The 24,254-nt window shown below is 30.1% G+C and overlaps 1 protein-coding gene across 1 annotated transcript; it reads right to left on the bottom strand.

Annotated features, from left to right (window-relative positions):
- Window positions 1–15,881: 15,881 nt before the first annotated feature.
- LOC107896221 (nascent polypeptide-associated complex subunit alpha-like protein 1) lies at window positions 15,882–18,393 on the bottom strand. The gene is made up of 4 exons (XM_016821321.2): window positions 18,208–18,393; window positions 18,020–18,113; window positions 16,527–16,660; window positions 15,882–16,433 (listed from the first exon to the last, which is right to left on the bottom strand). The coding sequence occupies exons 1-4, from the start codon at window positions 18,274–18,276 to the stop codon at window positions 16,101–16,103; spliced, it is 630 nt and encodes a 209-aa protein (XP_016676810.1). The 5' UTR covers window positions 18,277–18,393; the 3' UTR covers window positions 15,882–16,100.
- Window positions 18,394–24,254: the final 5,861 nt, after the last annotated feature.

Genomic DNA, 24,254 nt, shown 5'->3' with positions numbered 1-24,254 from the left:
AATGAGCTAGCAAAGGGATTAATCAAACATATCTAATTATGACTTAAATAATTTGTAATTACGTTTTGACTTTTTGTTTATTAATTACAAAATTATTGACTCATCGACTAAAAGTACCATGATTGATCTCTACACTATATACCATTGCGAAAGTTATATATATTAAGTTTTAGTCTTATAATCTCATAGGATATCCACGATCCCTTTAAGTTAAATTCGTTTACCTAATTTGATCAATTTTATATTACGGTCACCATTATATCTTTTGTGATGAAAATGATCATTACATATAATATCATTTACTCTTTTAAAATTGAGTTATTATTCCTCTATGATGAGTAAAATCATGACATGCACAAATCATGTTGTCAACATATCAACTTTGAAGTCACTATCATGACAGTACGTATTTTTAATATATCAAAGTACACGAGTTACACATATATGACTATTCACTTACTCATGATTTAGGTAATTCACATAATGAATGTCACAAGTGAAAAAAAATCCATAAACGAATCTAAGATAAATTCAACTTAGGTTTTATCTATTGCATTGTTAGTTCAGACAATTACATCTATTTTTCTATTTCTAAGTCAATCCTGCTTTGAAAGTCACGACAAACTTATCTTCTCAATTGGACTTATAGACGATATAATAGTCCCTTAAAGGAATTATTTGCTCAATATGATTCTATGGACTATGGATTAGATTACTTACTATCATAATTTATCTTCTCGCATTATAATTCGTGGATATAATGCAATTTATTATTAGTTAAACTTTAGGTAATCAATGAGCTAATATTTATTTATACATTTTATTTTTCACACAAAAACCATTAAGGACAAACATATAAAGATTAATTAAATGAAAATGGAGTAATTTTATTTACTCAATTATTTCGAACATTTCAAGTAGTCATGATGAAATCATTGCACTATAAGGGCAAAATTTCTAATAGATTGCTCGGTCATATTTGTTGGTCCCATAAGCCATATGAACCCACCAAACGCAGTACGAGGAGGTGTATTCTCAATGCCTGTAACAACCTAATTTTCAGTGGTATCGGGAATAGAGATTTGAGATCACTAAATCTGACGGGTGAGTTAAAAATTTAATAAATTAATACCTATGAATCAAATGTGAATATAAAAGCATTTTTGAATTAGTGAATTTGGTGATTTAAAAGAATTAATTAGGTAAATTGGGTCGAGAATGAGGTATCGAGACATCGACTTCATAAATCGAGCCATAAATATTTTTAGAAATATTTATGGAGTGTTGGTGAGGTAGTAATAAAATTTAGTCAGAAAATTTTGACATTTGGGTGGTTAATTAAATAAAAAGGACTAAATTGAAAAGGGTGTAAAAGTTGCTAAAAAGATTAAATAGCTCAATTGTCAAATGAGGAAGGACCTAAAGTGCAAATAAGCCCAAAGGAGATATTTTGGGCGGCAATAGCTGAGAAAAATCAGGAAATGGGTGAAATAAGGGCAAAATTGGAAAATTGTCAAAATTGGCTAAATAAAATAGGACTAAATTGGAATATCTAGAATTCTCTTCATTTCTCTTCATATTCATCAGCTGAAAAATAGCCATGGAGGAGGGTTCAAGCTGGTTTTCATACTATAGCTTCATGTAAGGTTAATTCTTGCTTTCTCCTTGAAATTTTTATGTTTTTGGACTTTTACAATTGGGTCCAACTTACTATTTCATTAGTTTTTGATTCCATGTCTAATTTTTGAAGTTTTTATGGATGAGTGCTGGAAGTATATGATGATTTAGCATGGAGTTAGAGCTTTAAATTGTTTATATGCTGATTTTATTGAAAGAATTGAATTGAAAGTGAATGTTTGGGACCTAATTGTAAAAGAGTTTGAAGTTAGAGTTTCATATGGAAATTCTGAATTTCAATAGTTATGAAATAACTTATAATGTCTAGAAAAAGTATTAATTGAGAAAATTATCTTAATTGAGGGGTTAATTGAGAAAGGACTGAATTGTATGAATTATGAAATTTGGGGTAAAATGGAAATCAACATTTTGCACTAAAACTGTTTTGGGCAGCAGCAGTAGTTTAACTTTAAAAAATCACCAAAAATTGTAGAAATCGAATTAGAGGATGAATAAAATATGAAATTAAATATTATTGAGTCTAGTTTCTTATAAAAGAAATTATGTAAGCAATGGAATTGTAAATCATGAGATAAAAGAACTTTTGTGAGATAAGGTCCGAATGATTTTGGGTTCCCCTGTTCTGACTTTAGAAAATCATAAAAAAATGGATAAAAATAATTAGGGGCTTAAGTTTATATGTTTAGAATCCTAAATGAGTCTATTTTCAGGATAAATAAACGATAACATCATTCGAATTCTGTACGAGGAGATAATTAATTTTTAGTGAAGAAGGGTCAGAACTGTTAGACAGCAGATCATGGGAAAATTTAAAGAATAAACTGTACTTATTTGCTAAACCAAAAATTCTGAAAATTTTATTGTAACAAGATATATGAGTCTAGTTTCAGGAAAAATTTTCTGATCTTAATTTGAAATTTTATAGCTCCAGATATAAATAATTTAGTAACTATGACACAGATGGACAGCTTGAATATCCATAAAAGTAAAGAATAAAAATTATAGATAATGTTACTTACAAGTGTGTTATATACATTAAGGATGTGGAATGGAGAGGAGGAGGAGGAAAATATATATGAATATTCAGTTAGCATGGCTAATTTGCATGTTTTAAGCTCATGGACTAAATTGAATAAAAGTAAAACTTTAGGGGGTAATTTTGTAAAAATGTCAAAAATGACTAAATTGAAGGGAATGAATTGAAATTGTTTTATTATCTAAATTAATAAATTGAATGAAATTGTCAATTTAAGATTGGCTGAAATTTGGAAAAATGGTAAATTACGAATATGCCCCTAAATCTTGGTATTTCTGCAATTTAGTCAGGTAGGTTCGTATATCTTGAATGAGCATGTAAATATTACAATTTAAATATTGTATCGTATTTTATATGATGTTTGAATTGAATATTTGAAAAGGATGTTACGTGAAACATGAAAATGAATTATTCTAAAATTAATAAATTAATTGAAATTATTCCGAAAATCTCGGTAATGCCTCGTATCCTATCCCGGTCTCAGGTATGGGTATGGGGTATTACATTTAATGGTATCAGAGCTATGGTTTAGTCGGTTCTCGGACCAAACGTAGTATATGTGAAGTCTAAAAACACATGTCATTAAAATATGTGATAGTGTGATATCTCTCGACTCTATGAAATTTGTTTTACTTATAGAATTCTGATAATGCTAAAAGCGATACTCAAGTATACGAGTAGAAAGTTGATTATGATGAATCGGTATATAAAAAAAAGCATGAATAAATATTTTATAATACATGTCGATAATGAATATTATGTTATATGTATTATTAAAAGCAAATTATATTACTACATGAAATATTATGCTGATGACTAAATTACAAAATATATAAATGTGATATATGAAGTACATGATAAGGATTATTAGAGAATTATGAATGAGTAGTGAATTTTGAAATATATTTCTTGTATTGAAGATACAGAAGATATAAGTATGTGAATTATTGGTACAAGGATTAAATTGTAAAGCATGTAAAAATATTATGCGAAAGGTGTAAAAGTGATATGCATGTATGAAATAATTTGCCCAAGTAGACAAGATTAGAACTACTAGGATGTTAAGGGACCTCAGCATGCTCTCTGAATATTAGCACGCCAGTGCTCTCTGATTATTAGCACGCCAGTGCTCTCTGATATTTAGTACGTCAGTGCTCTCTGATATTTAGCACGTCAGTGCTCTCTGATTAGCACATTTGTGCTCTCTGATATTTAGCACGTCAGTGCTCTCTGATTAGCACATTTGTGCTCTCTGTATAGCACTTCAGTGCTCTCTATTCATTAGTGCATAATAATGCACCTCTGTATAAGTCCTGTATATTCGAAGTGTTCTATCTAGTCTATTGGGCCTCTGTTAAGTAAAAGGTAAACAATTTTCGTTACAAGGTAAATGATTATCCCTGAGTAAAAATGTTAGTTATGATGAAGCAGAACTCGTAAAAGTACGAATAAATATTTTATAGTACTTGAGAATGATAAATGTTATATGAGTAAATATATGAAAATTAAATTATGAGATTTAGCGATCTATACCCCTTTACTAGTACAATTATATACAATGAAATTCATGAGATTTATATTGATTAAGTTCATAAGTGGAAAGTGAAAAGTTCAATGGTTGAACAATTAATAATACAGTCGGAACTGATAGTGAGTTAATAGGTAAAAATGGGTTCTGAATAGAAACATCAAAATTTTTTTTGAAAATTAGCTGGGATATACAGTACCACTGTTAAATAAAGAAGTTATTTATAGGAAATTTGATTTGTTCGAATATGGTATTTACAGAATGGTTAACTGAAAATTCCTTCCGAATTAGTTTCTTGAGTGAACTGAATGATGTGAAATTATTGATGACTATACTAGTCAATAGATTGGTGAATAAATTACAAAAATATTTGAATATAGCAATTATAATTGGGTATATTATAGTAAATTTTTGAGATATTATGTGGGTATCTTATATGTACTGATATTTTCAGAGGCATATGCAATTGTTAATGTTTGGATGCTATAATCAATATATGAAAAGGTTAGATAAATATGCTAATAGACAGAAATTATCGCAAGTCTGATTGATTCACAAGTAGTACTACTCTATCTTTCTTTGGTTTTCCAAGCTAATATATGTGATAAAAAACTTGATAATAAGATTCATATGATATTATCTTCTATTCCTGTTGGTAAAAGCTCTGAGAGGCAAATGTGAAATATTGAATTAAAAATAAAATGTGAAATGAAAGGATAGAAAATGGATATAAATGATAAACTAGGTAAACATATGCAGAAAGAAGCTATAGAATTATAGAAATAATGAAATTCATGATCAAAAGAAAATAGTGTAAAGTGTTTAGAAATACATGCCATATAAATTTGTGATAGAGTGATGTGTATAATCCGATCAAATTTTTATTTTATTTATAGACAGAAATACTTTTTAATCGGGTTATTTTAGAAAGCGTTGAAAGTGACACTAATGTGTCTGAGTAAGAATGTGTTTATGATGAGTTGAAACTTGGAAAGGTATCAAAAGAGTTTATGATATGGATGTGATGATGTATGAAATGGAATAAAAGTTTATCTTGTGATGAGTGCGCCTATGTTGTTTGGTATTGATATGATGTTATGTTGTTGATAAATGATATGTTAGATGTGTGTATATATATAAGAGCTAAAAGTCATGGCTTTACAATCTTCACCCCCTATCATTATGGTATAATATAATAAAGTTTATGAAATTTATATTGAATAAGTTCACAAGTGTGAAACAAAAGAGTTCAAAAAGTGGAATAATTAATAATGTGGTCAGAGATAAGAATGGTTTAGGAAGTAAAAACGGTTCTGGAAGAGATGATAGACTGTTTTGAAAATCATTCAAATTAAGTGATGCCATAGTTAAAGAAGAGGACAATCAACTTATCCATGTATGATATCTAAAGAATGTGTTATCAGGAATTCTTCTAGTTTTCTTAAGAAGATTGGCATCGACAAATTGTAGATTGTGACTGTTCAAGCTAAATTTTTATATTGATTTTCTTTTATTAGGTAATATTGATTAAGGTCAATGACATAAATCGAGATGTGGTGTTTTGTTTGAACTAATGCCGTTAGTAAAGCTTTTTGACTAGCATGTTACGGAATTGTGAAAGATTATGTGATTGAGTTGTTCTAACAACTTGAAGAGGAAATTGTTTGAAAGGTTATTATTGTTTGACAGTTAAGATGGAATAAAATGTTTTAATCAGAACAAGTTATTCAGTTGGAAGGTAAATTGAGATATATGCATGTAAATCGATCCTCGAGTTTGGAAATGAATTTTATGTATTCATGGGTAAATAGACGGATAGTCTGGAAATTTTTTTTTTTGCTACATACTCCCTGATTCCAAGAGTTTGAAGTGTCGAATATTACAGAAAAATTTGAATTTAAGACAGTAATGATGATTTGAGCTATTGAAAGATTGTGAGTAGCTATCGATTAACCTTCGAGAGGAGTAAATGTAGATATGTATGCTTTGAGTAATGAAGTTTTGTTTACTTTGCGAGTGATGATTACTTAATTGATATTGTATAATGACATTCAGAAAATTAAAAGTAATCGAGTATAGTGTAAGGTTCTTAGGCAACATTACAGGATGGAGGATTTATGCTGAAACCTTAACCTCTTTTCTGGTAAGATTTTCGAGGACGAAAATCCCTAAAGGGAGGAAGAGTTGTAACAGCCTAATTTTCAGTGGTATCGGGAATAGAGATTTGAGATCACCAAATCTAACGGGTGAGTTAAAAATTTAATAAATTAATACCTATGAATCAAATGTGAATATAAAAACATTTTTGAATTAGTGTATTTGGTGATTTAAAAGAATTAATTAGGTAAATTGGGTCGAGAATGAGGTATCGAGACATCGACTTCATAAATCGAGCCATAAATATTTTTAGAAATATTTATGGAGTGTTGGTGAGGTAGTAATAAAATTTAGTCAGAAAATTTTGACGATTGGGTGGTTAATTAAATAAAAAGGACTAAATTGAAAAAGGGTGTAAAAGTTGCTAAAAAGATTAAATAGCTCAATTGTCAAATGAGGAAGGACCTAAAGTGCAAATAAGCCCAAAGGAGATATTTTGGGCGGCAATAGCTGAGAAAAATCAGGAAATGGGTGAAATAAGGGCAAAATTGGAAAATTGTCAAAATTGGCTAAATAAAAATAGGACTAAATTGGAATATCTAGAATTCTCTTCATTTCTCTTCATATTCATCAGCTGAAAAATAGCCATAGAGGAGGGTTAAAGCTGGTTTTCATACTATAGCTTCATGTAAGGTTAATTCTTGCTTTCTCCTTGAAATTTTTATGTTTTTGGACTTTTACAATTGGGTCCAACTTACTATTTCATTAGTTTTTGATTCCATGTCTAATTTTTGAAGTTTTTATGGATGAGTGCTGAAAGTATATGATGATTTAGCATGGAATTAGAGCTTTAAATTATTTATATGCTAATTTTATTGAAAGAATTGAATTGAAAGTGAATGTTTGGGACCTAATTGTAAAAGAGTTTGAAGTTAGAGTTTCATGTGGAAATTCTGAATTTCAATAGTTATGAAATAACTTATAATGTCTAGAAAAAGTATTAATTGAGAAAATTATCTTAATTGAGGGGTTAATTGAGAAAGGACTGAATTGTATGAATTATGAAATTTGGGGTAAAATGGAAATCAACATTTTGCACTAAAACTGTTTTGGGCAGCAGCAGTAGTTTAACTTTGAAAAATCACCAAAAATTGTAGAAACCGAATTAGAGGATGAATAAAATACGAAATTAAATATTATTGAGTCTAGTTTCTTATAAAAGAAATTATGTAAGCAATGGAATTGTAAATCATGAGATAAAAGAACTTTTGTGAGATAAGGTCAGAATGATTTTGGGTTCCCCTGTTCTGACTTTGGAAAATCATAAAAAATTGGATAAAAATAATTCGGGGCTTAAGTTTATATGTTTAGAATCCTAAATGAGTTTATTTTCAGGATAAATAAACAATAACATCATTCGAATTCTGTACGAGGAGATAATTAATTTTGAGTGAAGAAGGGTCAGAACTGTTAGACAGCAGATCATGGGAAAATTTAAAGAATAAAATGTACTTATTTGCTAAACCAAAAATTCTGAAAATTTTATGGTAAGAAGATATATGAGTCTAGTTTCAGGGAAAATTTTCGGATCTTAATTTGAAGTTTTATAGCTCCAGATATAAATAATTTAGTGACTATGACACAGATGGACAGCTTGAATATCCATAAAAGTAAAGAATAAAAATTATAGATAATGTTACTTACAAGTGTGTTATATACATTAAGGATGTGGAATGGAGAGGAGAAGGAGGAAAATATATATGAATATTCAGTTAGCATGGCTAATTTGCATGTTTTAAGCTCATGGACTAAATTGAATAAAAGTAAAACTTTAGGGGGTAATTTTGTAAAAATGTCAAAAATGACTAAATTGAAGGGAATGAATTGAAATTGTTTTATTATCTAAATTAATAAATTGAATGAAATTGTCAATTTAAGATTGGCCGAAATTTGGAAAAATGGTAAATTACGAATATGCCCCTAAATCTTGGTATTTCTGCAATTTAGTCAGGTAGGTTCGTATATCTTGAATGAGCATGTAAATATTACAATTTAAATATTGTATCGTATTTTATATGATGTTTGAATTGAATATTTGAAAAGGATGTTAAACATGAAAATGAATTATTCTGAAATTAATAAATTAATTAAAATTATTCTGAAAATCTCGATAATGCCTCGTATCCTATCCCGGTCTCAGGTACGGGTATGGGGTATTACAATGCCATTTGTTTGTTGAAATAGCCAGATGTGTTGGGATCTAGTGCCCTTAGTATATGTTTTTGTCATATGTATTTGTAATTCTTTGAATAGATTGGTTTAATAGAACTTCCATCATTCACATTAATATTGTTTGTATTTATCCTCAATGTTTTTGTAAAGAAAAAATGTATATGTAAATGTTGACTCGCTTATTGCCTAATGTTTAACCAATAATAAGGTGCACTATATGGTTGGATCATAATTTGAGAAAACTTATATTAGTAGGTAATCTAAATGGTCCATAATTTGATGAGTCAAAATTGAGCAAGTCGATTCAAGTACTATTATACTGTTTATCAAGTCCAAATGGGAAGGTATATTATATTGGGTATTGGAGCGATTGACTCCAAGAAGATAGAGACATGACTCAAGTTGAATTAATTCTAGATCTGTTTAGGTTGTGACATACTTGGTTGATTATGATTCTTTCATCCCTATCTATTCATTTATGATATCTTGAAGTTTTGTTGGGATTGGATCGAACTTTATTGGCATCCCTAAAGCTAAGGATCAAATTAGGTCGATTAATAGGAAGATATCTGTTAGAATTGTGTGACCCAAATTCTAAGAGATTGCTTGCAAGTCAAGTTAAACAAAAATATATTTTCTTTCTAGAAGATTTAGTATTTATTAGTATAATATATTTAGCATTTATTAGTATAGTTTATTTGACTTACTAATTTAGCCTATAAATAGGCTCCTTTACAATCTTAGAAAAAGAGACACCCATTAGATTAGAACTAATAACACATTCAGAGAATTTTGTGTTTACGTTTGAGGGTTCTTTGTTTTTCGGGTTTTCGGGGTTTAGTTTTTTATCTCCATCTTTTGTACTCTTCATTCTTTTGCCATTATAGTAAAATTATCTTTGCCCGTGGTTTTTTATCCTCTTTTGAGGGTTTTTCCACGTTAAATTTGTGTGTTCATCTTCTCAATTTCTTCTACTATTTTTACTTGTTCGTTGCTTATTCGGGACGATCCTAACAAGTGGTATCAGAGCTAGTTTAACTTTCATAGATCAGCCCGGTCAGAGATGGCAGCAACAAGGTTTGAAATTGAGAAGTTCGATGGTGAGACAAATTTCAATCTGTGGCAAGTTCGGATGATGGCAATTCTAGTTCAAAATGGCTTAAAAAAGGTTGTTACAGGGAAAAAGCCTGAGAATCTAAATCAAACAGAATGGGAAGAGCTTGATGAAAAGGCCTTGTCTGCAATCCAGTTGTGCCTCGCGAATACAGTATTGCAGGAGGTATTGATGGAGAAGACCTCATTCGCCTTGTGGAAAAGGTTAGAAACTCTTTATGCGACTAAGTCTCTGGCTAACCGTTTAGTGTTGAAACAACGTCTATTTACGTTTCGCATGAACGAAGGTGAGCTTCTTAAAGATCACATCAGTCAATTCATTATTCTTTTAAATGATTTAAAGAACGTTGAGGTTCATATTGACGATGAAGATCAAGCTATGCTATTATTGTGCTCTTTACACTCTTCATACAAGTCTTTCAGGGAGACCCTGATTTATGGCAAAGACAAACTCTCGTTCGAAGATGTGAAGGGTCATTTGTTGAGTAGAGACAAACTCGACAATGAGTTTGATTTGAATAGCAAAGCAGATAGACAAGCTTCCGTTTTGGTAGCATCAAAGAAACGAGACAAAAGGGGTCGCTATTGCAAAAAGTTAGGTCACGTCAAAGCAGATTGTTATAAACTGCGAAATAAAAGAGCTGCTGAGAGTAACGAGGAAGATGTAGCTGGTGCTAATTTGGTCGATGAAGGCGGTGATGATTTCTTGTTAGTGTCAACGAGCGATAACTCCAAGCTTACGTCTGAGTGGATCCTAGATTCAGGATGTTCTTTCCACATGTGTCCCAATAGAGAATGGTTCTCCACATACAGTTTAGTTGAAGGTGGAGTTGTGCACATGGGAAACGATTCATCTAGTAAAATAATCGGTATTGGTACTGTTAAAATTAGGATACACGATGGGACGATTAGGACACTCTCAGATGTCAGGTATGTACCTGATTTACGAAAGAATCTCATCTCCTTGAGTATTTTAGACTTGAAAGGATGCAGAATCAACATCGAGTCGAGTGACATTAAAGTATCTCGTGGAGCTCTCGTTTTGTTAAAAGGTAAAAGAACCGGCAGTCTTTATATTCTGGAAGGTTCTACAGTGACCGGTGAAATCGGACGTCCCTCGTCCGTTACGAAGTCAAAGTCAACTCATTTGAAGCGGAGGCAACTTGGTCATAGGAGGGAAAAAGGTATGACCGTTTCGTTGAAGAGAGGTTCTCTTTTGGATGCAGGTTTTGAAAAGTTAGGGCACTGTATTCGTGAAAATTAGACCCGGGTTAGTTTTGATTTGGCAGTGCACAAGTCGAAGGCTAGAAGTCTTCCAGCTTCTAAGCATAGATTCGACTCAGTTAATTCCCTGCATAGTTCAAGATAGGCCCGTGGCGGGTTTTGGCAAAGATGGCATTGAAAGAATTTGTGTCAAGGTGGAGATTGTTAGAATTGTGTGACCCAAATTCTAAGAGATTGCTTGCAAGTCAAGTTAAACAAAAATATATTTTCTTTCTAGAAGATTTAGTATTTATTAGTATAATATATTTAGCATTTATTAGTATAGTTTATTTGACTTACTAATTTAGCCTATAAATAGGCTCCTTTACAATCTTAGAAAAAGAGACACCCATTAGATTAGAACTCATAACACATTCAGAGAATTTTGTGTTTACGTTTGAGGGTTCTTTGTTTTTCGGGTTTTCGGGGTTTAGTTTTTTATCTCCATCTTTTGTACTCTTCATTCTTTTGCCATTATAGTAAAATTATCTTTGCCCGTGGTTTTTTATCCTCTTTTGAGGGGTTTTTCCACGTTAAATTTGTGTGTTCATCTTCTCAATTTCTTCTACTATTTTTACTTGTTCGTTGCTTATTCGGGACGATCCTAACAATATCCTTAGCTAATTGGAAGTCTTATCTTTTGTGATTTATGTCATAATTATTTTGCTTATATTAAGAGATAATTAATTGTATAGATTGGATTATGTTAGCAAGTTCATAGTATGCAAACTTGTATAGGTTTCATACATAAGTTGAGAGCACTTATTTTGTACAAGTGAGTAACCTAAATTGAGAGTGTATTATTTTGTAATAATCAACTGTGTTACTTGGTTAACTCTCCTTAGTTTTCAAGGGAAGAACTTAGAAGAGAGATGTTTAGATCTTAGATACAAAAGTGAAAAGTCAACATTGGTGAGTGTTAAAGGTCAGATTCACTTGTTGTACAAGGTACTAAGATAGTGAATATTCTTTCTGGGCAAGACACCGCAATTGTAAGGAAACTAAACTACGTAAACATTTATTGTGTTATTTAATTTTTTGCACTTTACATTTCTTTTGCTTGGTAGTTGGAATTGATATTGGCATTACTTTTGGCATAGCTTAAATTGTTTGTCAAAATATTAATTTGGAACCAACCAAATAATAGAGACACATTTTTTTTAATTAAAATATTATTATTTTTTGTCCTCTTGTTCGGGTAAGACACTTCTTTTTTTTTCTCTATAAATAGAGACTACGGGTTGGGTCAAAATATACATTCTTGAGTGCAGTTACTCTGTCGAAATTTAGTGAAATTTTCTTTTAAGCAAATTCTATTTTTCAAGAGATTTTTTGTCAGGTTTGTAGCTAGTAGAGAGAAATTGGTTTTCCATATGGAATATTAATAAGTTTTCATTGTGTTATTGGTTCGTGAATTTTGAGCCCATTTTCTAAGCAAACCAAGGGTTCGTGAACAGAAGAAAAGATGATATTGGTTGAAAATCGAGAAACAAATAAGACTGCCTACCCCAAAAGACAGATATTAGTTTGATAAATGATTTATTGTTATAAATAATACAAATGCTCAATTTAAAAAAAATAAGTTTTTTTGCTGTGCAACAAAATTGATTGTTGGAAAAATGGTAATTTATGGAAATTTTGAGGCATATTCTCAATTGGTAAAGGTGGAGTTGAATCATAAAATTATGGTTTCATATTCTACTCCATGAATCCTTTACAATGGTATATCATATGCTCAAAATGGTTGAGTGATGAATGAGAAATTGATGTTCAAAGTAAGCTACTTGTGAATATTTGTTGAGAAAAAGAAAAGCTTAGATCCCACATTGGTTAAAGACCAAGTATGAGATGTGTATGCATATGAGAACCCACTTAAAAAATGATTGAATGACTAAGCTTGGAACCTTGCTTTGCATGTAGGGGTGCAGGTTTAAACCCATTAGGGTTGGGGAGTATCTGCATGACATGGGCGATGCAAAATCTCCAGATTGGTTGAGCCCAAAATGGTCCTATGGATATTTTAACCAAACACGGAATTTATTTTTTTCTCATCAAATATATACAATATCTAATTTAAAAGGATATATACCATTATTTTATTTATTGCTAATCAATTTGATTTGATTTTAATCAAATTGATTTAATTACCATTTTAATGCAAATTGTCTCCGTATACATGGATATTTTCAAAATTCCTCAACTTTTAATGCCTATAAAAGGCTAAGACTTCTTTAGAAATTTTTGCTAAATCTCACTCTCTCACACCGAGATTATTTTTTCTCCAAAATTCTTCTCTTTTCCTCTCCATATTTTCTAACATTTCGGTGATAGAAAAAGGCATCGTTTGTTCGTTGATCACTGCAGAGGTGCTACTACTTCGATCATCATGTTGTTGTATCATGTGAGACATTCGACCCACATTTCTCTAAGTACCGTAGGAACGGCCAAATCTGTCTTAAGGAAACTATGTAAAACAAGTCTCAACATCTAGTAAAACTCGTTTCTTCTTTTTAATTTTTGGTTTTTGTTATGTTATTTATTGATTTTTCATATCCAATAATTTAAATATAAATTATTTAATTTAATTTAATTTATATATATATTTTTTCGTTAAGGTGTTTTGTCCAATATGGACAAAAAAGAACTTGTGGTTTGTGACCAATTTGATTAAGCTAGTAGGTTTCATATTTCCCAAAAGTGGGTGATTTCTGTATAGTGCTCCCACTTTAGAATAAACCGACGGTTTTCCTACCCCATAGAAATAATGAGTTGATGTTGTCAAGCAATGTTACATTGTAAAAAAGTAATTTTTCTCACGTGGCTTCATTTCAAAGCAATGAAAACCGTTATTACACCTAAACCCGTAAACCCTAACATCTAAGAGCTCCATAATGAATGAGCTCATGGGAGATATTCATAGGGTAAAATTTGAAAAAGTCATCAACCATAAATGCTGATCTAACAATACCGACCTCCACTCAGTTGGTGTTGAGTTGAATACAAATTGAAAAATTGACACCTTTTAAATTAGAAGATGTTTACAATTTGACCCATGAATTTTACATATGCTTCTCGTGTGATTCAAACATGCTGCTAAATTAACAAAAAGTTAAATAAATATAATATTAATATTTTGAAAATTTAATTAATATATTTTAAAATTTAGTATTAATTTTAAATTAAAATCGTAGTTTAGAGATGTATGGTGCCATTACCCATCTATTCTAAATAATATATTTAATTTTATTTGGTAATTTGTTGCAAGATAGTTTTACATTACCATATGTAGGTACCGTAAGGACATAAGTGATTAGGCACACTATACTATATGATGAGAAAATCATTTTTGGGATTTATTTAGTTTGTTTTTAATCAATTTTTTTATAAAAAGAAGGGAAAATGTAATCCGAATTTTGTATTGGTGATTAAGTGTAAATTAAAGATTTGATATTAAAACGAGTCTTTTTGTTATTATACAAGTGGCTTAATTGATGGTGTAGTTCAGGGTTAGAGCCTGAGACCAAGTGTCAACTAAAATTTCATATCAGCACAAGTATTTGTTATTACATTAGTGACTTAATTTACGTATTTTCATTTTAGTGTAGGAACCGAGTGAATAAATAATGGTAACACTGTATCCTTAGTGTTGCCATGTTGAATACCATGATCATCACCACCATTTTAGTAGACTAACACGGAAACTCTTGCCAGGTTAATAGTAGTTTCAATAAATATCCGAGGGAAACGAGATTTGGCCATTTGATCTTTGTTCATATTTTCCAAATTGCATCAATCAATCTTCTATGCATGTGACATTGGATTGATCTCGAAACATCACCTTTTCTTACCTCATATTAGTCCAAAAAATAAAAATAGATTAATTATTTAATAAAAATTTCAAGTCTACAACTATATAGATTATTCTTCATATTAAAGATAAGATTAATTACATTAGATGTCCTCAAACTATAGTTTAGATTCTAAATTAGTTCTTAAACTTCAAATTATTCTTATTGATTCCTTAAAGTATCAATGTTGTATAAGTTATATTATTTTATCTGCCTAACCATTGATCAGCTTGGGTGTTAAACACTAGTTCAAATATGACATGAAACATATTTAAAACATGAGGATCAAATTTGATACGTGTGTACCTACAACATAAACAATGCGTTTATCCTTCTATTTAAGGATTCGGGAGGGAGTTATAGGTAATTCTAAGCATGTATCAAAAAGAAATAAAACCTTTAAATTTATCAATATAGTTATGTTTGTCATTGACATAAAGTTTCAAATAAATTCAATATCATTATTGTATTGATTGAAAATGTCATCTTTATTATTATATTCAACAGTTGAAAGTTGTTTATGTTAAACCAATTGTTAAACATTTTTAATTTATTCAAAACTTGACATGAACGTTTTATGTGAATAAAACATTAAATTTAACGGTCGAATTGTTAAAATATTATTTATATGAAAAGTAAGTACTACATAACTATTAATACATATACATATAGTATTACATTATATACTATACTATAATATTATATTACATTATATAACTATTAATAAAACTTTTGATGTATATTATAGTATTAAATTTTTTACCTAAATTTAGTTAAATTATTAATTATGCTCATATGTTAACATATAAAATAATTATGAAATGTATATAATTAGTAATACATAAAATATCGAAATAAAATATAACTTTATTACATTAAATTTTAAATTGAATTTTTAAGTTTTACAAATTGTATTTAGATATTGAGATTTTTTTTAAGATTTTTTTTAAAGAATTTTAAGTTCATTTTGAGTCTAAAAAAAATTCAAGCCTAAAGAACTCAAACCCAAAAAACCTAAACCCAAACACAAACCCGAAAAAATGAGCCCATGCTAATTTGAACCAGAAAAAAATATAAATCTAAAATAACCCAACCCGAACCTGCCTGATTGCTACAACAACTCTAATTATACAAACATTTCATCAGTTGCCCAAAGATATGTTAACAAATAGAGTGACTACAAATTGCAATTCAACTAATGAAAATGATTAAAAAAACAAAAACAAAAAAGTCACCAAAACAACATCGCATTAAAACTTGTGACTATGACATATCACGCAATTCTCATAGAACACATTTACTAGTGCAAAATCCATCAAATTTCGCTAACACATACCATATTCGTTTAAGCTGTTAGCTCCATTATAGCAGATACAATGTCCCCATCTGCAGCCTTGAGTGCCTTCACAGCCTTCGATCTCGACACTCCTGCTTGTGTCATCACCAACTCAATGTCTTTTGGCTCGACTCCAGTCTCATCCACTTCTTCATCGTCCTGGGCCACAGTCGATGGCTCAGGTTGGGAGATCACATGGCTGAGATCCGGAGCCTTAAACTGCTCAGCAGCTTGAGTCTGCAGTTGTGAGCTCAAGTCCTCAATCTTAGCCTCTCCAAACACTATATATGTATCCGATGCAGGGCTCTTGAAGACATCTGGATTCGAGATGACGAATAAGATCTGAATTCAATGGAAAAATCGGTTATCATGATAAGCAATAATGCACAAGGACAGGAGAGTATCGAGTGGTTAACAATACAAAAGGGGACTCACATTCTTGCTCTTCTTGATTGTGACCCTGCTAACACCGGGAATCGGTTTCATCCCAAGCTTCAACATTGCTTTACGACTCTTCTTTTCACTTCTGCTTTGCTTTGACCTACCAGTTCCGTCTACGTCATGAAGGCCTGAGACAGAACACACAATGTAAAAGATGAACATCTTAACAGAAAAAAACCAAGAGAAATTCCCAACTGTCATTCAATGACGGTCCTTATTATTCCCTGAATGTGGAATTCTAAACGCAGGATCCATAGGGCTTGATTCGTATTAATTTGTAAAAGGTACACATATTTTAGCACGATATAAATCTCTATAACAGCTTAAAACATTTAGCAGAATAGTAGAACTTGCAAAACATAGAATACATTAAGAACATAAAACAGTGAGTTAACAAATGAATCCAACTTCATTCTCTTAATACCCATTTAAAACCCTGGAAATATATGTCCAAAAATCAGATGCATGCCATATCCAAAACTTAAATCCAAGTCTTAACATAGGATAAATATGAGATGGTATTTAAATCCAACAAAACCCCTAGACATGCAGGTTTCCCCATTTTGAAACACAGCAGTGGCACCAATATCAATAAACAAGATCAAAATCGAATCAATCCAAGTAAAAAATCATATAGAACTTGATGCCTTGATCTGAAGGTCGGGCATGATTCAAGATTCAGGAAACTTAAAATTAAATACTCAAACCTATATTGCTTGAGAACTTTTTCTTTTTAAGTATCTGTATCTGGTACATGGATATAGCAATTTGAATTTCAAGGATCTCCAAATACACAGACAAACTTAAAAGAATCTAACCATGCCCAGAGACAGACCAACAACACAAAAGATGAATCTCTTAACAGAAAAAGTCCCAACCCTCCCGAATATGGAACTCTAAACACAGTGATATGAAGAATACCATATTTTAGCAAGATATAAATCTCCACTATCACTTAAAACATCTTGAAGAATGGTACAGAGAGAAACGAAACTTGCAATGCATAGAATACATTAACATAAAATATTGATTTCATAGATGAATCCAACACGCATGTTGGACACATATCCGAGTTGAATAAAAATATGAAGATAAACCCCTCTAAAAACCCTCTAAATATATGAAAAAAGAATACCATGTCATACATATACTGTATCCAACATATACACTCCAGTTTATGTAACATAGTACGAATATGACAAGGTATCTAAATCCATCAAGAACCGTAGACTTGTAGGTTCCCGGGTTTTCATTCATAGCAGTAGCACCGATATCAATAACAAAGCTTAAAAAAGAGTCCAAACAAGATCAAAATCGATCGGATTCAAGACAAAGACACTATAAGCTTGATTCGAAGCTCAGGCATAATTCAAGATTCATGAAACATATATAATTAACCAAAAACGATAGCACTGCTGAAATCAATTCGACCCTAAATCTAAAATATTAACAAATGAATAAGAAATTAAATGAAAACGAATATTCACCTTCGGCATCATCTTCATCCTTGTCATCGTCATCATCGTCGTCGTCATCGTTGTCGTCGTCATCTTCAACTACAGGTTGTTCGGGTTGCTCAGACTGTGACTCGACAATAATAAAAATAAATAAATAAAAATCAGTAAAAAGAAAAAGAAAATTTATTTTGGGAAAATGAAAAGGGGAAAGAAATTACATGGATTTTCTGTTGATCGAGATGAGCGGCGAGGATCTCTTCGACCTCTTTGTCTGTTTGAGCAGTCATTTTTTTTTTTAGTTGAGAGAAATAAGCTGAAGCAAAAACGAAAAAAAGAGAGAAGGAAATATAAACAACCAAGAAAAACCCTAAGGGCCCCCGGAAGCTATACGAGACCTCATAAAGAAAGCAGAACAAATGTTCCCCTAAAGGTTAAAATATGCTGTTAGCCCTTACACTTTTACAAATTTTAAGATTTAATCTCTCTATTTAAAAACTTAAAAAATAAGTCCTCTTGCTTTTTTATATTTAAAAAGCTTAGTCTTGTCGCTAAAAATTAAATTTTTTTATCAAAATTTGTCAACTTAGAATTTCGATTAAAATATTCTCATATATCGTGACATATGATTGGCAAAAAATAAACATGATAAAGTGATAAATTTTGACGGAAATGTCCACCAACGATAATAATTGGATTAGACTTTTTAAATTACAAATATAAGATGATTAAATTTTAAAATTTTAAAATATAAAAACTAAATCTCAAATTTTAATCAATTACAATAACCAACAACACCTCTTCTAAATTACAACATTGTCACTTCAATTAGAAAACATTACAACTTTCATTCCCATTAAAAATAATTAAAATATGATATAATATGTGTAAGAAAAAAAATATATGAATATGATATGATGGGTATATTAAAATGTATATAATCCTAATCTAATCAACAAGTATTTCATCTAATGAAAAGAGAATAAAAATTTGAAGATTAATTATTATATAATTAATTTTACAATTACATATGAATCAAAATAAAAAAAATAGTAGTATAAATAGATGCCTTAGCATCTCAATAACTCAAGTGTTTAGCATCTCAATAACTCTAAGTGTTTTTTTTATAATAATTTCATTATAAGTTCTGATTATGTCTGCTCTTTTTTGATACAATATTTAGAACTACCCATAATCACTTCTCAACCCATAAATAGGAGGATAATGCATTTCAGTGCACTCTCAAACTAACGTCCTCTTACATTGACAACAATACCTATGTTAATTGAATTAAGGCTCAATCAGCCACAATAACTTAAGTTTTGATTGAGTAGTAATCTTACTTTAGCATTGTTTACCATATAATGATTATGATAGCATAATATAATAAAGACATAATGACAAATTTAGCTCTCATCGTTTATATATTTTTTTAATTAGATATTTATTCTCTCTTTAAATTAAATTTAATTTTTAACTTTTCAAAGAAAAAAGTCGAATCGTTTTTCTTTAATGGAATGCTAACTAAAATATTAATTATTTTAACAATGTTTATGTGACATTCAACAACGTGCATTTTATGCTTACGTTATATTATTTGTCTTAAATGTTGTTGAGTATGACTCCTATTTGAGTCAAATTTCAGAAATAATCTTTTAGTTAAACTATGTTTATTTGTTTTAATCAAACTCTGATTAGTCTAGATTATTTTATTATTATTTGACTTATGAATTTAACTTATAAATAGGCTCTTTTACAACCTTAGAAAATACACCCATTAGATAGTAGAACTCATAACACATTTAGAGAATTTTGAGTTCACGTTTTGAGGGTTCTTTTTTGGGGGTTTTTGGGGTTTAGTCTTTATCTCTAACTTTTGTACTCTTCGTTCTTTTTGCCATTATAGTAAAATTATCTTTGCCCGTGATTTTTTATCCTCTTTGGAGTGGTTTTTCCACGTTAAATTTATGTGTTCAATTTTTCAATTTATTCCACTATTTTTCTTGTTCGTTGCTTAATCGGTCGATCATAACAAGTGGTATCAAAGTTAGTTAAATTTTCATAGATCAGCCTATTCAGATATGGCAGCAACAAGGTTTGAAATTGAGAACTTCGATGGTGAGACAAATTTCAATCTGTGGCAAGTTCGGATAATGGCAATTCTAATACAATCCAGTTTGAAAAAGGTTGTTATCAAGAAAAAGCCTGAGAATCTAAATAAAACAGAATGGGAAGAACTTGCTGAAAAGGCTTTGTCTGCAATCCAGTTGTGCCTCGTGAATACGGTATTGCAAGAGGTATTGATGGAGAAGACCTCATCTGACTTGTGAAAAAGGTTAGAAACTCATTATACAATTAAGTCTCTAGCTAACCGTTTAGTGTTGAAACAATATCTATTTACGTTTCGCATGAACGAATGTGAGCTTCTTAGAGATCACATTAGTCAATTCATTACTCTTTTAAATGATTTAAAGAACGTTGAGGTTCATATTGATGATGAAGATCAAGCTATGCTATTATTGTGCTCTTTACCTCCTTCATACAAGTCTTTTCAAGGAGACCCTGATTTATGATAGAGACAAACTCGACAATGAGCTTCATTAGGATAGCAAGGCAGATAGGCAAGCTTTCGTTTTGGTAGCATCAAAGAAACGAGACAAAAGGTGTCGCTATTGTAAAAAGTTAGGTCGCGTCAAAGAAGATTGCTATAAACTGTAAAATAAAAGAGCTGCTGAGAGTAACGAGGAAGATGTAACTGGTGCTAATTTGGCCGATGAAAATGGTGATGATTTCTTGTTAGTGTCAACAAGCGATAACTCCAAGCTCAAGTCCGAGTGGATCCTAGATTCAGGATTTTCTTTCCACATGTGTCCCAATAGAGAATGGTTCCCCACATACAGTTCGGTTGAAGGTGGAGTTGTGCGCATGGAAAATGATTCATCTAGTAAGGTAATTGGTATTGGTACTGTTAAAATTAATATGCACGATGGGACAATTAGGACACTTTTAGATGTCAGGTATGTACCTGATTTACGAAAGGATCTCATCTCCTTGAGTATTTTAGACTTGAAAGGATGCACAATTAACATCGAGTAAAAACAACATTAAAACATCTCTTAAAGCTCTCGTTTTGTTAAAAGGTAAAAGAACCAGTAGTCTTTATATTCTGGAAGGTTCTATAGTGACTGGTGAAATAGGACGTCCCTCGTCCGTTACGGAGTTAAAGTCAACTCGTTTGGAGCAGAGGCAACTTGGTTATAAGAGGGAAAAAGGTATGACCGTTTCGTTGAAGAGAGGTTCTCTTTTGGATGCAGGTTTTGAAAAGTTAGGGCACTGTGTTCGTGAAAATCAGACCCGGGTTAGTTTTGATTTGACAGTGTACAAGTCGAAGGCTAGAAGTCTTCCAATTTCTAAGCACAGATTTGACTCAATTAATTCCCTACATAGTTCAAGATAGGCCCGTGGCGAGCTTTGGCAAAGATGGCATTATAGAAATATGAGTCAAGATGAAGATTTGTTGAGTATGACTCCTATTTCAGTCAAATTTGAGAAATAATCTTTCAGTTAAACTCTGTTTATTTATTTTAATCAAACTCTGATTTGTGTAGATTATTTTATTATTATTTGACTTATGAATTTAGCCTATAAATAGGCTCTTTTACAACATTAGAAAATACAGCCATTAGAGGTTAGAACTCATAACACATTTAGAGAATTTTGTGTTTACGTTTTGAGGGTTCTTTTTTTTTCGGGTTTTCGGGGTTTAGTCTTTATCTCCATCTTTTGTGCTCTTCGTTCTTTTGCCATTATAGTAAAATTATCTTTGCCCGTGGTTTTTTATCCTCTTTGGAGGGATATTTTCACGTTAAATTTATGTGTTCAATTTCTTAATTTATTCACTATTTTTCTTGTTCGTTGCTTAATCGGATCGATCCTAACAAATACCATTTCAAGAAAATAATTTAAAATTTATAAAATATTTAAAAATAAAATATTTAAAAAAATAAGTATACATGAGTTGGCATGTTTAATTTTAATTGGTATTTTTATTAAAAACATTAATTGACTCTTTTTAAAAATTTGAATTATTAAATTTGACTTTTTTACAAAATTGAAGGTTAAATTTAAATTAAAAAATAAAAGCTAAATTGAGCAAAGATGTGAAAGAGTAAAATAGAGAATTAATTTGAGGTCTGATTTGAGGTAAATTAGTTATATATATTAAGTTTTTGCTTTCAATAAATAAATATGTATTAAGTTTTAAGTCTAAACTAAAAAAAACTTTATTTATTTCAAAATAAAAAATAAAAAAATTAAAAATATAATATTATTTGCTTCAAATAAAGAATAAAGCAATTAAATTAAATATGGATCAGGAGTCGAAATTGGGTCTCCTATTAAATTTTAAGTTTGGATTTGAGATGAAATTTTTTCTTTAAAATTCGAGGTCAGATCGAATTCATCAAGGTTCAGGTTGGGGCAGGCAAAAATCCTCCTGGCCTGCTTCATTGCCATCTCTATTCCCTCTCCTCTTTCAATTTTTCATTTAGTCACTTGTCAAATAAAAAACCTCAACATCAAACTATTCTTTATTAGGGGTTAATGTTCGATTGAGTCGAATAAAACAAATTTGAGTTAGTTAAATTGATGATTCCTATTTTATCATTCTAACTTGATTTGAAATAAGATTCGAGTTTTGTCAAATCGGGTGAAATTGTTTAAGTTAGATTTAAAAAATTAAACATCTTAAATTAAAATATTGTTACAATAGAACTAATTCCATGTTAGAATACATAAATTTAAAATCATATATATTTGAAAGGAAAAATAAAATAAAAATAAGATATTTTTTAAATATTTTTATAAATTTTTTGAATTTTTAAAAAGTTATTTTGATTTTTTTTAAATTCTTGTTTGAAAGAGACCAATTTGTTCATTTTAAAAATTAAAAAGTATTTATACCCACAATATTATTTAAGTTACTCGAACTCTAAAATTTAACTTGACTTAAACTTAAAAATTCAAATATTTCGAAATTAAAAAGTTTTAATTTTTTAAATCAAATTGAATTTTACTCTCTGAAAGTTTTGAAAACATCCATTGCACAAATATTTACATTTGGTAGACTAGCAATTCCTTAAGAAACAAATCAACAAACACCTGGCAGTCAAAGAACGAAGATCCACGATGAAAGAGTAAAATTGAACCGCAAGTAATCCCCAGAATAATTTGACCAAAGAAAAACCAGCAGTAATCAACGATCATGAAAACAAGGCAGTAAAGGAAGCAATATCAAGCAAACAAAAAAATACTGTTCACCACCAAAAAACCAGTGATCAAGTGCAAACCTCATCAGATCAAATTGTAATTGTGGCATCATGTGCCTTGCACACGAGGTAGAAAATTAGTAGTTTATATAAATATATCTATATAAATTACTTGATTTAATTTGTGATGTTAACTTAATAATATATATTTTTTAAAATTATAAAATAGAATAAGGGTAAGTTTTAAAATTTTAAAGGTAATTACCCGTAATAACATTGTTTTTCACTAAATTATAATGGTCTTGTTTGGCAATTGGTTGATAACGGATAGTAGTGGCTAGTTTGACCAACTGATTCTATTAACTAATTTAACCAATTGATTCTATTAACTATTTATTTAAAAGTATTTGATAAAACTTAACTGATAGCAACTGATTCTATTAACTGATTTAACCAATTGATTCTATTAACTATTTATTTAAAAGTATTTGATAAAACTTAACTGATAGCTGAAAGCTGATATGTGTAAAATGAAAAAAAGAGCATAACACATTTTATTATTAAAGTATTTATTTGTTTATAATACTTTAGTTTTTATTGGGTGAAATTATTGACATAAAACACTATTACCAAAGAACTAAAACATCCATTATGGAAATTAATTAGTGAATATTTTAAAAAATAAATAAATTTCTTAAATTCCTTTTTTACAAATATTAATCTTGTGGAAATTGATAAATATTAATAGTGTATCAATATAAATGTAAACTATATTCTTAGTGATAAATATGCCATGTTCTTAGTATATAAATTAGTGATAATTATGTCACACTCTGAATAAATTTGTCAAGTAGCATATTTTAATTAATATAAAATTGCATAATAAATCATTTTACACAAGTAAATTGAAAATAAATAACAATACATAAATATTAAAGAAAAAGATACATGTGGCAAAGGGGGTGATTTTTGAGTAAGCATATAGCAAAAGGAGTAATTTT

Source organism: Gossypium hirsutum, chromosome A10 (genome assembly GCF_007990345.1).
Source record: "Gossypium hirsutum isolate 1008001.06 chromosome A10, Gossypium_hirsutum_v2.1, whole genome shotgun sequence".
Taxonomy (NCBI): Eukaryota; Viridiplantae; Streptophyta; class Magnoliopsida; order Malvales; family Malvaceae; genus Gossypium; species Gossypium hirsutum.
This window is presented reverse-complemented; position numbering and strand designations above follow the sequence as displayed.